The sequence below is a fragment of the Anastrepha obliqua genome, chromosome 1, assembly GCF_027943255.1.
Source record: "Anastrepha obliqua isolate idAnaObli1 chromosome 1, idAnaObli1_1.0, whole genome shotgun sequence".
NCBI lineage: Eukaryota > Metazoa > Arthropoda > Insecta > Diptera > Tephritidae > Anastrepha > Anastrepha obliqua.
This window is the reverse complement of record NC_072892.1, coordinates 172,510,557-172,526,651: the sequence shown is the minus strand read 5'-3', so window position 1 is coordinate 172,526,651 and position 16,095 is coordinate 172,510,557. Positions and strand designations below refer to the sequence as shown.

Genomic DNA, 16,095 nt, shown 5'->3' with positions numbered 1-16,095 from the left:
CTTTCGTGTTCAGCTGTCATTAAGAATATTCAAGCAAACATACACACATTTTACATGTGCATGCATGTGCTAATTACACCTCTTATACTTAATATGCGTATTTATGTGAAGTTGTATATATTCCTGCTCATTTTATAAACAGCTCTCTTACATGCATGTATGTATGTATGTGTGTGTATATCAACGATAGAGCTTTGTTCCACTGATGTTGCACTACTGCCGCATTGTTGTTGCGAACTTCGTGAACTAAGACATTTTTCATGTTGCTGGCCATGCAATTACATACCATATTTTTGTTGATGTTTTGCTTTCCTATGCGAACAACGTGAAGTCTCAATTTGTGTGTGTTTGTATGTACTCGTGTATAAATTACAGCATTCAAGGGCAAGTTTGAAATTAACTGAAATAATGATTATATTTCCATTCATATTAAGATTAATTGTGTCCGAAAACTGGTTAAATATTACAAAAGCGTCGCAGTCGTAATTGTTCTAGCTTAACATTTTCTTGTAATACAAATTTGTGTATACAGTTGGGGGGATGAGCAGTAAGCAACATTTTATTTACTCGATACACCTTGTCTAATATTTCTTGAATTTTTTAACAATGTCGAAATAAAAAAAAATAACATTTACAGAGACCTTTGCTCGGTCGAGTGCCTCTTAGTTCACGTTAGGTTAATCTTGCCGGTTTGAAATCAGATATAGACCGGTTGGTCCCTGGTGATACCAGATGGAGTTCGATTCTTTATGATTTGAAGAAAGCATAATTTAGTATATCAATGGTCTTCGCTAATTTTAGCTCTACTTTTGAGATGTCATGCAGCTTTCCTAATTGAGAGTACCCTCAGCAGGTTAATCAAGTTTTTGGGAGTTCAGGACACCGTACAAATGACTTTCATAGTTTTGTTGGTGACTAAACCGTTTCATCTTGCTGTAACCAGTCTTTTTCCGCTCGTTTATTTCATTATAGAAGTGTTTTAGAGGCACATTAGTTCTTTTGTTTGGGAATCTCATCTGCCGCTCCGTTTTCGTTTATTCCCTTGTAGGGGCACCCAATAGATATGTATCCGTCTCCTTTGCCACAGGACAGATGGCCGCGGTATTCCTTACAGAAGTCTATGCCATCTTGAATGCGGCGTACTGGCTAATTGAGAAAAAGTGGCGGGGCAACAGCATTGGAATTTGTAGTGACAGTCAAGTTGCACTGAAAGCCCTTGCTAACCTACGCTGCTCTTCGAAGTTAGTCAATGAAAGTAAGACAAAACTGAACAGTGTTGCAAAACACAACAAAGTTAGTCTTATTTGGTTGCCTGGACATTGTGGTAGTACAGGAAACGAGTTAGCTGATAAATTGGCAAATGAAGGCTCTGCAAGTATGCCACTAGGCCCTGAACCCTTTCTAGGTGTCAATTCCGTATCGATTCAACTATGGATTGAAGACTTCATGAGGTCTACCTATAGAAGTCGTTGGTCTGAGTTGAACTCGTGCAGGATATCCAAGTGCTTTGTGAAAGAACCAAACAGGAAATCAGCGACCTTTCTCCTATAACTCAACAGAAAGGACCTGAAAGTACTGGTGGGTGTAATCACAGGGCACAACGTCTGTGGTGAGCATATGGCTACCATGGGGGTCGTAGACAGCCCGATATGCCTATCCTGTCTTGAGAATGACGACACTGCAAAGCATTTTCTCTGTAGCTGTCCTGCATTTTCCAGAATCAGACTTAGGATATTGGGTCACGATATACTGAGCATGGACAAAGTTCATATAGTACTTTTCCTCTTCCGGATCTCTTAAAATTCATCAATGTATCCAAGAGATTTGTGGAAGAGTGACCTCAAACTAATTTATCCGTTTTACCATCCACTTTTTGTCTTTCCTATCTCTATTATTTCTACTGACATCTATCCGGGTGTAGTGCAATGGTCTACTGACTGAGTGCTTGGACTTGTCCAACCCCCCCCTCCCCCATAAATCTAATCTAATCTAATCCGTCTGCTTGTGGCCTGCCTGTTAAAGACTTCTCTTTACGAAGAAATTTTTCGGGATAAAATGCTGTTATGTTGCAACTCTGCATTTCCACGTACAGGCTTATAATGAAGTTGCATCCTTTCTCTTCCAACCTTCTATCTTGAGTGAGGCATATAGGTATTAAGAGAGGCATATACGTTGTCAGTGTTAAATATACTCCTTTTTCTAATTGCACTATGCCGCAAAATTCTCTATGTGAATTTCTCTATTGCCATCAATCTGACTAAGAATTTGACTACAACATTTGTGTCAGCCAGATTAATGGACGGCAGACTTTGAATTTTTTCGAAGGTGGACAAATGAGTTTAACTCAGCGCTTTTGTGATGCACAGCGCAGCTAAAGACCTCTTAATCCTCTTAAAATTTCCTACCGTAGTCCCACTTCTTCATGTTTTGAAACATTTAATATCCGCGGAAGGCTAAATCTGGACATTTGCTGAATTTGTAATTTGCCATTGCATGCTTTTGTGCCATAAAAAAACTTTTTTTCCTCCCCAAATGCGTTCGGTTTTGCTTCAAATGTGTAGGCCTCGAATCCATCCAACATAATATCTGCAGGCAATCGAAGTAAATGACGCTGCGCGTATACCCGAAAAAGCCGTCTCCATAACCTTGCTGGCCGACATATTTTTGGTGATTTATGGATTACTTAAATTTTTCGTTCGAAAAATGCGGTATTCGTAAAATAATTTTTTTAGAGTGTCCGAAAATTTCATCGCTGAAATCAATTTTTGCAACTGCTCTCATAGATGTAATATTTGCAATTTCAACTCACTTTTTCGCTCAAGTCCGCGCAACTTCGTCCGATTTCCAAAAGTATAAAGAGCTCCGATGTCTATTAAGTGATATCTCTGTTAGAAACAAAGCAATATTAGGTCCCTGAATTTCAAATGAAACGAAAATTAAAACCAAAAACACTAAAAATCATCAAAATGAAAATAAAGGCACTGGAAATGCGCTGTGAAGCAAAATTTTATGGGAAGTTCCTTTGCACGACTGCACCCAAATTGAGTAAACCAGTCCATCACTGATGCCACCCGTTTATCAATAGGGGGAATATATATTTTTCAAGTTGTTATTTGGCTAGCGTGAAGTTTTTTTGGTGCAAAAAATAATATATAAAAAATGCTGATTTCATTCTTTGCCTATTTTTGCGCAATTCTTCGTAGGCGTCTGCTTCAAATGGTTGTCAACAAAAATGTTTGACAGATCAGTCAGAAAATTCTGTTGCATTCTTTTTAAAGATGCATTTTGATGTGAAAATATGTGGGTGGCAACACAATTTGTTTTAATTTTTAAGTACTTGTTCTATCACCCCATATCTTATTACAAAACAAAAAATAAATAAAAAATTGAAAAAAATTAAAAGAAAATAGAGAAAAAATAAAAATAAATAATAAAAAAATATAAATAAATAAATACAAAAAAAAAAAAAAATAATAAATGAATACAAAAAAATAATAATAATAAATAAATACAAAAAAAAATATTATATAAAAAAAATAATAATAAAGAAATAAGAAAAACATAGAAAATAAATAAATTATAAAAAAAAACATTTTGTTTTTCTTCCTACACACTTTTTGTACCACCCTCTAAACGAAACTAACATGATAAAAATGTTCAGTCTGGTAAAAGTGTATTCTGTTAAGCTCTGCTGTTATCCCCTAAGGGCTGTTATATGTTATCTGGTATCGTTCTTAATACTGTTAAGCTCTGCTGTTATCTCTTAGGGCCTGTTATATGTTAATCTGTTATCCTAAAACCGCGAAATCTTCCACTTTGAGTGTATTCTGTTAAGCTTATTCTGTTATCTCTTAAGCTGTTATCTCTGTTAAATGTTATCTGTTAATAATACTGTTAAGCTCTGCTGTTATCTCTTAGCAAACTCTCAGCACCTTATTTTGAGTGCCTTAAGAAATTCGCGTGTACAAGCTTGAGCATACTTTCCGTAAATTAATTAGGAAACGCAATACAACAACAAAACCACTATACCTAACATTTTATTTGCGCTTGATGAAGTTGTTTTTGGTTTTTTTGTTGTCAAATTACTTAATAAGAAACTAATAAAAAAAATTTAATAAAAACCAAAAAAATATTTTAATCTAAAAAGAATTAATTTATCTAAAACCGGATACTTCTCTCTTTAAAACATCGAAATTTGCTATTACTTAATATTCTAACCGGCCGCTGACTGTAATACACCTGCGCTCAATCTTGACTGTGCCAGCGGAAGTGCGACGATGCGGTAATGCACACGGTAACCATTGTTATCAGCGATGTACTCGGTTGTCTCCATAAAGATTAGCCCAAATTTGTTGGCAGGACCAAATTCAGTGGTGCGGTTACCTTTGAAGACCAATTCCTCATTAGCGGTGCCTGCATTTTCGAGTGAGATAACCTCATCGCGGCTACTGTATCCTGGTTGATTTAAGCTGCGTGTGATAAAGTAATATTTTTCATTAAATTATATTTATACAAATAGATTTAATTTTTTATTTTTATAGCAAATGCAATTTTTATTTTTAGCAAATAGAATTTAATTAATTTATTTTTTTTTAACACCAAACCGAAATCACCTGAGTACGTTTAGCACTTTTGTATCAGCGTTGACAGTTACACACAGATTAACGGCGCATAAAATTAAGGAAATGAGTAGTAGTTCGAAGTGCTTCTGAAATAAGTTGAGTGAAGTTGAGAAATGATAAAAGAAAAATATTTTTCTCTGCATGCACTCACAGCGGCTGATGACATTTTTCGCTTAGCAAAAATTATAATTCTTATATATACACTTTTTTTAAATACTGTTTTTTTTATTGGTTTTTACTTTGACTAAGCTCACTTTTACTCTTAGCACTAGAACGTCTTCACTACTTCTATATCTCATCCGCGCTGGAACATGTTTTTCAATTACGCGTTTCGTCGCTAGTGACTGGCTGCTGCGCTTGCAAGTTCTATTTCTATACTGGCCAGTAAGAGCCAGAAATAAACCCAATTCAATCTGGTGGCGTTATTTGTTAGCATTGCACATTTGCACAAATATTTTGTTAAGACATGAAAATATAAATTTGCTTCTCCTTTTGTTCATTTGCATTAGCAAATATTAGCAAAGCCACTAAAACAAAAAAAAAAACCGAAAGTTTAGATGATTTAACAAAGGTTTGGCAAAAAATGAAAGAAAAAAACATTAAAATTCTTAATAACTGGCTTAGCAGTTACCAACATAAAACTGAAAATATAAATAATTATGCACTCATTCTGTGTGTTGCACTGGCATCCGGATGACTGTGGCCGCTGCTGATTATTAATGAATGGAGTTCTGAAGGTTGGCTGGCTCAAGCAAAGTGCAATCAGCAGGCACAAGTTCTGTACACTAAACTTGGCCATGGATTATCAGAATTCTGATCGAAGATTCGCATAAAAATTGTGCTCATTAAATTAACAAAAAAACTTGTTTCAATATTATTCGTAGTGCATTTACATATATGCTAACTACAATTTGCGAGAAAAGTATAGCACTTCGATACTTCGACAAGTTTTGACTATTTTTTTATTTTTTAATTTAGATAATTTTATATTTTTATAAGACAATTTGTACTATTTATATATATTTTTTATAAAATATAGTGTTTTCGATAATGAATGCTGTGCTAATCCATGTTTCATACTTTGTATAAAATTCATAAAAATCCGACAAATTTTCATCAATATTTTATAATTTTTTATCAGAATTAAGAAAAAAATTGAGTATGCATTTTAATAGTTCATTAAATTTAATCACAATAAACCACAAGTTTGAAGTGGCTATCGTTGATTTTTGATAATTTTTCCCCGCTGGCGGTTTTGCCTATTTTCCCCATTTAAAAAAATCGTGAATTTTTTATATGCTGAGAATGCGCAACACCGGTCATTGAGAATAATTGACAAAAAATCAACTGAGTGTTCTTGCAACTTTAAACTTGCACTTTATTATATAAAGTACTTAAATGGAATAGGCAATAAAATTACGTACCCAATTTTTTTTTATTTGATTAAAAAGTTTTAAATTTTGATAAGAAAAGTTTTTAATTTTGACTCTAATTTACCCAATTTTACTAATTTTTGGATTGAAATTTGGTTTTATGTTATTTTTGATATATAATGAAAAATAAAAAGATTATAAAAAAAGTGTTAAAAAAAATTACTTAAAAAAAATTACTTTAAAAAAAATCCTTAAAAAAAAAATTTAATAAAATAATTACTTAAAAAAACTACTTTAAAACAACTACAAAAAAAATTACTTAAAAAAATACTTACAAACAAATTAAAAAACAAACTATTACTTAAAAAAAACTTACTTAAAAAAAATTACTTTTTTAATATACTAAAAAAAATTGAATTGGCTATAAAATTGCAATTTTTTCTTAATTCTGATTAAAAAGTTTGAAATTTTTTCTTACTTTCAACCATTTTTTTATGAAGTTTAAAATTTGGTTTTATATGGTTTTTTGATATATACCGTACCATACTTAAAAAAAAAAAATAAAAATAACCTAATAAACTTTAAAAAAATTATTTAAAAATAAAATACTTAAAAAAATTAGTTTGAAAAAAAAATTGAATTGTCTATAAAATTGCAATTTTTTCTTAATTCTGATTAAAAAGTTTGAAATGTTTTTTTTAATTTTACCCAAGTTTTCTAAATTTGGTTTTATATGGTTTTTTGTTATATACTGTATATACACTGCACTTCTATAAAAAAATTATGACTTAAAAAAATAAAATAATAATTATTAAAAAAAAATACATGTCACAAAAATTAATTAAAAAGTTTTATTAAGAAAACCATTTCTTAAAAAAAATTAATATAAAAACAAATTACTTAAAAAAATACTTTAAAAAAATTACTTAAAAAAAATGAATTGGCTATAAAATTGGCATTTTTTCTTATTCTGATTAAAAAATTTGACACTTTTTCTTAATTTTACTAAATTTTTCAAATTTTTTCATGAAGTTTGTAATTTGGTTTTATATAGTTTTTTGTTATATAATGAGCTATACTTTTATAAAAAAATAATGACTCGAGAAAAAATTAATAAAAAAGTATATTACAATAAAATTACTTTAAAAAAATTACTTTAAAAAAAATTACCTTAAAAAAATTTCAAATAGCTAAAACTGGTCTCACCTGGTTGAGGTGGAATTTTTCTCGCGTACTGTATTTGAGTATGCCATTAAACGGGTATGCATGTTGTGGGTGTCTTAAATGCGCCTGACTAGGTCAAGTAAAAAATTCAGAGCATTTTTTGCGTTTTATTTCGACAATCTATTCGCCGATTGTTCTAGCCGCTTTTGCTCGATCGCTGCTTCAATCTTGTCAATTGTTGACAGTAGAGCCCCGATGTGAATGTTTGGTTCGGTGGGAGTAGTTCTAGTGGATGATTCCTTTCCGATGCCACCAAACATATAGCAACACTTTCTCTGCCATGTGTACGGGCGTGACTTGTTCTCGTATGTGATTAATATTTCATAAAGAAGACTTTCTGCGTCCTGCGTATATTGCCTACTGCGACCAAAGGGTTTTTGAAATACCACAGGAAGAAATGAAGTTCCATCTGTTCTGCGCTTTTCTGAGAAATAGTTATGCAATTCTCCTTTAACAACGATGGACAAGGGGATGCCGATGATCGGATGGGATACTTTTGAGACCAATTCAGTCGACCCCGTCCTGGCAAGCATATCAGCAGTTTCATTTCTCTCAATGTTCCTATGTCCTGGAATACAGATCAGATGTTACCTTCACGCCTAAGAGATTATTTGATCTGCTCCTTACAGGAGTTGACTAGTTTGGATCTGCACCATGGCATCGCCAGAGCCTTGATCGCAGCTTGACTATCGGAAAAAATGTTAATATCTGTGTGTACTGAACTCGGAACTTAACGAATGCTAGTTAAGCACAAACGTACTTGACTATGGCGGATTTATGAAATTTTTTTTTTCAGTGAATACATAAACACTTACATGCACACGCACACACACACATTCACAACACATAATTGTTTAATTGCAACACAAAATTAAGTGCTAACGTTTTTGCGCCATAGTTAATAACAAATAATGTTTTATTTGAGCTTTGCACTCTTCAAATCCATACATACATAGTTGCATATATGCATACATACATACAGACATACATACATATCTACATAGGCAAAAATGCATGCTGCAGTGTGTGACTTTGCATATTTCGGCAGGGCCAATTGGCAGTGCATACAATGTTAAATAAATAAATACACATACACATACATACATGTGTATGTGCAAATCAATAAAGAATATATAAACTTTGGCGGAAATAAAAATTTCATTTGGAAGGAATGAAGGTTTTGCCATGAAATCATTTTATTGCCTTAATGGCTGTGTGAATAAGAGAAGTTGTTGTGTTTGAAGTGAGCTTAACCGCTACGAAGCTCAATTATGGCCCCTTGCATACGGAAAACGCCACTGTTTGTAGTGTGGCTGAATTGCTGGTTTATAAATCTTCTGAATTAAAGATGAATTCAATGTTGCCGTGCAAGCGGAGCTGGACTTTATGACGGAATCCGTATAGTCGAAATATCCTTGCAATATCCTCAAAGGATTGTTGGGTATGTCAACTCGTTGGCCTATACTAATAAAGTATGGGAGGGACCAGAAAATAATGCCGTTTTTTTAAAGTAAATTCGAGTAAATAAATTTCTTACAAGCTTTTCTGTTTAGTAAATTATGTAATCACCCTGGTTGGCAACAACCTTTTGCCATACGGTATGCAAATTTTCCGGCACTGAAAAAAATTAATTGGTTTTTCAGTAAAATATCGGGAGCTGTATTTTTCATACTACGCAAATTTTGAAATTTCTTGTTTGTTGAGAAGTGTTGCAGTGCACGAAATAAATGGAATTCCGATGGCGCAATGTCGGGCGAGTATGGAGTGGAGGAGGCAACACTTCCCATTCCAATTCATTACTTTCCCAGCGTTTTTCTTGCGCAGTGCGGTCTTCCATTATCCTGTTACAAAGTCACGTCTTTTCTATTGATAATTGTTGGAAACTTTTCAATTAACAATTGATTTACTCGATCTGATTGTTCACAATGACAGTCTGCATTAACTGTTTCTCCAGGTTTCTCCAGTTTCTCACTTCAATTTCATTCCACAAATACTCCACCAAACACACAGAAGCGCCTTTTTGAGATGTAAATCTGGCTTAGCAGTACTTCGTGGCGGTTCTTTGGAGAGAGCCACTGCCTTTTGCGTTTTGGATTATCATACAGGAAATACCATCTACAGCGATCCACTGCTGTTGATGTAATGGTAGACAGAAAAGTGATCTAGTCTATCCCTACAAGACACACTAAGGAACCTCAAGCGCTTAGACGCCAAACACGGACAGCTGCAAAGAAAGTGTTCAAGCCTCTTTCTCTGCAAGATCCCCACAGCTTCTGCAATGTTGGGGCCGTCTGGGGTTGTACGGGAATCCAAGCTTCTCCGCATGAGTTCCAATCACCCAGTGGCCGGTGAACTTCGCCATGAGTTTGGAAATTGCTGTTTACAACCTCTTCCTACTTCTCGAACAATTTGCTAATGCCGTACCGCCAACATTCGCCTGGTCTGGTGTCAAAGAATTTGTTGGACCAGTTTTTAAGGATCTCTTTGTTATTGAAGCTAACGCCCTTCATATGATTTGACAGGGAGCTGGGAGCGGAAACGATGGTAATCGGCCGGTGCAAGGTCCGCAGAATATGGTAGAGCTCTTGGAGTGCGGCTTTGACGACTTGTGCAACATCGGGCCTGGCGTTGTCCTGAAAGAGTATGGTTTGACCATGTCGATCAGGTCTTTTCAGTCGAATAATCTCATTCACACGGTATCGCTGGGCATTATAGAGCTCCTCGTTGGCCGTGGTATTCTTTTCGAGCATTTCCCAGTTCACCATACTCTCCCAGTCCCACCAAACAACTGATCTTCTTTGGATGAAGATTCGGCTTGAATCTCGGCTTTGGCATATCTCCTGGAGCCACTCACTCCCCACTCCTTTCTTTGCTTCATATGGATGTAGAGGCACCACTCCTCATTTCCCGTGACGATTCGGCACAAAAAGCGCTGTTTATGACCGCGTGTTGCTCGATGCCGAACGAGATGCTCAGAAGCAATTTAAAGGCGTCTTTCTTTGTTTTTTCGTTGCGCTCGTGAGGCACCCACGCTCCCAATTTTTCGATAAATCCCATTGAATGAAGGTGATCAAGAATCGTCTTATGATCGCAGTTCATTTTTTTGTGCCAATTCACGACTGGTTTGACAACTTCTCTCCTTCAAAAGTGATTTGAGACGTTCTTCATAGAATTCAGAAGGCCTTCTGCTGCGGGACGTGTCATCGACATCAAAGTCACTATTTTTAAACTTTGCAAACCATTTCCCTGCTGTAGACTCGCCTCTGACTCCTTCCCCATACATGTCGCCTAACAGCAAACAAATCGTTGTAAAAGAAAATATAAAAGCGCTATGAACTTATTTCCTAACCCAATACTTTTAACAACAGAAGATCTCTGCTTGAAAATCACTACTAGTTTTCGTCAGTTTAGAGGAGACTGAAATATTTGAAATTGTGTTTGGCCAAAAAACTCGGCAGATTATGCGTAGACCTTCCATGTGTCTGAGCCGTACAGAAGGACTTCATGCTTGTGTTGAAGATTTCGGGATATAATTTTGGGACACCAAATTCAGCTTGAAGAAGGCTGCTTAGATTTGGTAAATTTTTTTGAATTTTATACGAAGTTTGGAACTTTGATGTACAAGGTTTTTGTGATGCCATAAGTTGTAAAAAAATTTGGCATCAAACAAATTGCGAATATTTCAAAAAAAAGAAAAAGTGTTTTAAATATCTGAGCTCAAGTGTACCTACATACAGACAGGCACATTTACATACATCAACTCTTTGTTAAAAGCATACAAACTATTCAAACTTATTCTTCCTTCTCCTTATTTTTGAAAACATACGTACATGCATATAAATTGTTCCAAATATATAAATATTTCTATAAAAAAATTACTATAAATAAACTGAAATAAATTTTTATTGTATTTGCTAAAGTGTAATTGTTGTAATGTTGGTGAAGAAAAAGAGACGCGTAAAAATTTTGGAGAGGGGATAATAACGTATTTTCATTTATAATTATTTTTCTGCTGCGTTAAAAAAGTTTATGTTTTAGTCCATATTCACAGAGAGGAGAGTAACAAATATATTTTACGTACATTTAGATACCGTTAGATACTTTTGCAGCACACCAGACTTGATTTGCTTACATTTAAGGGTTTTTAATCATTTTTTTTTTTTGGTTTTAATTTCATAACATTTCCCACTACATTCTTGTTTGTTTTTGCATTTTTCTTGCGTTTATTTGTTCGTTTGTTCGTTACTTAATCGCTTTCGTTATTTTTATTTTTGAATTTCTTTCACTAAACTAATTAGTTGTTTATGCGCTAGAATATTGTTTGTGTTTTATATTAAAAAAAAAAATAAATAAAGAATAAAAAAAATCGAAAATATTGCATACTGACGTGTATCCCCTCTTCAAAATTTTGTATATTTTCAGACGAGCAAATTGTATTGTAAGTCTGCGCGCCTAAATGTATGCAAACAGAATATAACAAATAGTCTAGAGTCACACGCACACACAGAAACGCTCATAAATGTGATAATTAATATTGTTGGTGGTGGTGATGGTGCTTTCGTACGTGTTAGTGCATTTTAACTGAAAACAAAGCGAGAAAGAACGAAAGAAAGAAAGAAAGAAAAAACGAGAGTCCCCAATTAGCCATTTAGAGCCTATTGCTGTTCACTTTCGGATCGAGCGCGCACGCAAGCTCACCACACAATGGGTGCCAATGTATCGCAGCTGGAGCGCGAGATCGGCTCGGACTTGTTTCCACCCAACGAACATTACTTTGGTTTGGTCAACTTCGGCAACACCTGCTACAGCAACTCTGTGCTGCAGGCGCTCTACTTTTGCAAACCCTTCCGAGAAAAAGTGCTCGAATACAAGGCGAAGAACAAGCGACCGAAAGAGACGTTGCTCTCTTGTCTGGCCGACCTATTCTACAATATCGCCACGCAAAAGAAAAAGGTCGGTTCGATTGCGCCAAAGAAGTTCATTGCACGTTTGCGCAAGGAGAAAGAAGAATTTGACAATTATATGCAACAGGATGCGCATGAGTTCCTCAATTTCCTCATCAACCATATCAATGAGATCATTTTGGCCGAACGACATGCCACCAAGAATGGCAACAATATAAATGGTGGCAGCGCCGGCGGCGTTGGTGGCACCTCCACTGCCAGCAAATCCTCTTCGTCCACTAGCACATCGACAACTGCCTCGAATTCAACGTCCAATGGCACTTGCACCAATTCGTCGGGTTCGCTGAATGGTGTGGGCGTCGGCATTGGGATCAGCGACAATGCTTCGACACCGACCCAAACGAATGCCGCCAACACCGAACCCACTTGGGTGCATGAAATCTTTCAGGGTATATTGACGTCCGAGACGCGTTGCCTGAATTGCGAGACGGTCAGTAGCAAGGATGAGAATTTCTTTGATCTACAAGTCGATGTCGACCAGAACACCTCCATAACGCATTGCTTGCGTTGCTTCAGCAACACCGAGACCCTTTGTTCCGACAACAAATTCAAATGCGACAACTGTTGCAGCTATCAGGAGGCGCAGAAACGTATGCGTGTCAAGAAGCTGCCAATGATATTGGCGCTGCATCTGAAACGTTTCAAGTATATGGAACAATTCAATCGGCACATCAAAGTGTCGCACCGCGTCGTATTCCCGCTCGAGTTGCGACTATTCAACACCTCCGACGATGCCGTCAATCCTGATCGGCTGTACGATCTAATGGCCGTGGTAATACACTGTGGATCGGGACCGAATCGCGGGCACTATATTAGCATTGTTAAGAGCCATGGACTTTGGCTGTTGTTCGACGACGATATGGTGGACAAAATTGAAGCATCAACCATTGAGGACTTCTACGGGCTAACATCGGATATACAAAAGTCTTCAGAGACGGGTTACATATTGTTCTACCAGTCACGAGACTGCGCGTCCTCATAGAGCGCGACTAGGAATAAGAAGAGGTTAAGAAGAAGAAGAACATTTAATGAATTTGTTGATTAAAAAAAAAATATTGTTTGTTGTCAAAAATTTTCCGTAGAGGAAAGATGGTTTAGCGAAAGGAAGAACCAGTTAGTAAAAGAAAGTACGAACAAGTTAGTAAAGGAAATTTCTGCAGACTATGCTAATATCCTTACTTTTAATTACAAAATTAGTAGATTCAGAAAATTTGTTGAAATTAGGTTATTTTGTAGCATACTTTTAGGAGGTGGATGTTATGCGTATTCAAATAAAAAGTTTACAGTTACAATCTGACTTTTTTGGTTTATCAGCAAACCGCATTGTGGAATTTCGGCAAAACAACTTAAGCCGACTTAACACTTTTTAGCTGTCAAGCTGTCAAGAAAATTTGTTGAAATCAGGCTAGTTTGTGGCATACTTTTAGGAGGTGAATGTTAAGGATATTCAAATAAAAAGTTTACAGTTACAATCTGACTTTGTTGGCTTATCAGCAAACTGCATTTATGGAATTTCAGCAAAACAACTTAAGTCGACTTAGCACTTTTAACTGTGAAGCCTCAAATTTCAGCACTTTAAAGTAATATTTGGTCTATTAATTAAACATTTCTGTGGCTTAAGAATCCGGTGTAAGAAAAATTAATTAAAACTGTTAAATATTTCTATAAAAAATCCAGATTCATTGATTCCAAAGCAAAACTACAATAGTTAAATTGGAATTAAGTTGTTTTGCAAAAAGTCTACAGTTGTGCACAGGATGGTTCGTATAGCGATTTTTTTTTAATTTTGAGCTGAGATTTTGGCAAAACAGCTTAAGTCGGCTTAACACTTTTTAATTGTCAAGCCTCTAAAGCGATTTTTAGTTTATTAATTAAACATTTCTGTGGTTTAAGAATCCAAAATTAATCAAAAGTGTTAAATGTTTTTATGAAAGACCCAGATTAATTGATTCAAAATCTAAACCAGTCAAATCGGAATTAAGTTGTTTGGTAAAAAGTCTACAGATAAGTATATCATATAGCGATTTTTTTCTCATTTTGACAGCTAAAAGGTGTCAAATCCGTGAGATGAGTCAGGTACGACAGATGTGTCAAAAAGTAAATAAAAAAAATTCATTGAAAAATTTGATTTCCTTAATTACAGCCAAGCTAAAATAATATCCGTCAAATTTCAGATGCGTCAGAAATTAAAAAAAAAAATTATTGCAAATAATTTTTCTAATTTTAGCCGAATTTAATTTAATTCCAAGTCTCTGAAAGAAATATGCATTATTTGCATAAGAAATAATAGCATTCAAGCCACTAGGCGATTTTTAAGCTGTTCCACTGTTGAATAAATCCCTGTTTTTACCTCACACATCATAAAAGTATGCAACACTATGATTGATTGTTTTTTTTTAATTAGACACTTGCACTGCTGCACTCAACAATGTTCGATGTGGTGATGAGACCTATTGGGAATATCCCGAAAAAATTGTATTTTATGGCAGGTTCACTCCTTAATTTAGAAAAATTTACGCTAGCATTTACTACATAGCGGGTCGGAGGCGCTTATAAGGCTACACTCGTGCTGAAATATTTCTGTTTCCAATTATTGTATAATTATGAGCTAATTGTAATCGTTTTCGATTAATTACGTTTAGTTAGTCTGATTTGCAGTTTCACTATGTTCACTTATTTTAGCAAATTAATTATTTTTCTTCAAATGAAATAACTGTTTCATAGTCCAAACTACTATGCACTTACCTATGTATACATGCACATTAGGGTGGGTGATTTTTTTTTTATCAACATCATTTTTTAGCAGATTCGGATACTACATGAGATTTTTAGAAAAAAAGGCCACTAGACGTAAGAAAAAAAGTTCGCCAGAGCTAAGAAATAAAGTCCGCCAGAGCTAAGAAAAAAGTCCACTAAAGTCAACTTCACAAGCTCCCCAAATTTTAAAGCAGCTGCCTTTAATGAACGCAGTTAATATGAAGAATAATATTGTTCATTGTATCGAGAATGTTTTTTTTTTTTAATACAAACTTGTATTTGGAAATTTTTTGATACGCAGAATTTATTTTTTATATCTATTTTTTATTTAATGAAGCCCGTGATGGCGCTACCAAGCAAATTATATATAATTTTTGAATATGGTATTATTTTATTTATTTAATTAATTTAAAAAAAAAACATGTTGCTAATCATTAATCTTTTTTTTGCATTTGCAATTAATTATTATGCGTTTATGTGCAATAGGAAGTGTATTTTTTGTACTTTCCATCTGCATTGCAACTCCCTCTCAATTTTCGCAATTATTCAAGTTAGCTTCTCTCAAAATTTTCAGGCGCTCGAAATTGACTTTAGCGCTATATTCTGTGGTTTTTTTCTTAGAATTTTATGTAGAATGCGTAACTGCTAGGAACGAAGTCGCGAAAAATCGTTCCATACATATTGGCCCACCCTAATATCCACAAATTATTGTCAATCATGTTTTTTTAGATGCAAAAAAAAAACGAAAAAAAATTACAAAAAAAATTTTCACAATAAATATGTATACCTAAATTTAATCCTATTATAGTATGTAGTTGCGTATGACTATTGATAACAATTATATACATATGTACATACATACATGCTTAGTATATACATACCTTAAAAACAATAAAATGTCGTTGAAAATAAATAAACAGAAATTCTTTCCTTTCAATTGGATAAATGAATGTCATGCAAGGTGATCGATAGACAGTCAGTCTACTTGATATATGTATAATTCACTTGTGGTAAATTTGCAATGTGTTGTTGCTGCATTTGTCATTTGTACCTATTATATCACGTAAATCTCGTTAGCGATAATTTTTTATTTCTTCAATTTCTTATATCTTTAAATTTAAATTGCTTTTTTTTCACTTACATTACAAGTATTTT

General features: G+C 34.6%; 2 protein-coding genes across 3 annotated transcripts in view; one reads left to right on the top strand and one right to left on the bottom strand.

The window, feature by feature from the left end:
• Positions 1-15,831, top strand: part of LOC129241070 (ubiquitin carboxyl-terminal hydrolase 46) — a 104,495-nt gene extending 88,664 nt beyond the window's left edge. The window contains exon 3 of the mRNA XM_054877225.1: positions 11,642-15,831. Within this exon, the coding sequence (XP_054733200.1) occupies positions 11,924-13,165 (1,242 nt within the window). The 5' untranslated portion in view covers positions 11,642-11,923 and the 3' untranslated portion in view covers positions 13,166-15,831. The remainder of the gene's footprint in view (positions 1-11,641) is intronic.
• LOC129241081 (uncharacterized) lies at positions 4,020-4,978 on the bottom strand. Of its 2 annotated transcripts, none has more exons than XM_054877238.1 (3): positions 4,774-4,978; positions 4,614-4,708; positions 4,020-4,469 (listed from the first exon to the last, which is right to left on the bottom strand). In XM_054877238.1, the coding sequence occupies exons 1-3, from the start codon at positions 4,786-4,788 to the stop codon at positions 4,214-4,216; spliced, it is 366 nt and encodes a 121-aa protein (XP_054733213.1). In that variant the 5' UTR covers positions 4,789-4,978; the 3' UTR covers positions 4,020-4,213. The 2 variants fall into 2 exon arrangements, with proteins under 2 accessions (XP_054733213.1, XP_054733221.1); XM_054877246.1 differs by having other exon boundaries at positions 4,614-4,705.
• Positions 15,832-16,095: the final 264 nt, after the last annotated feature.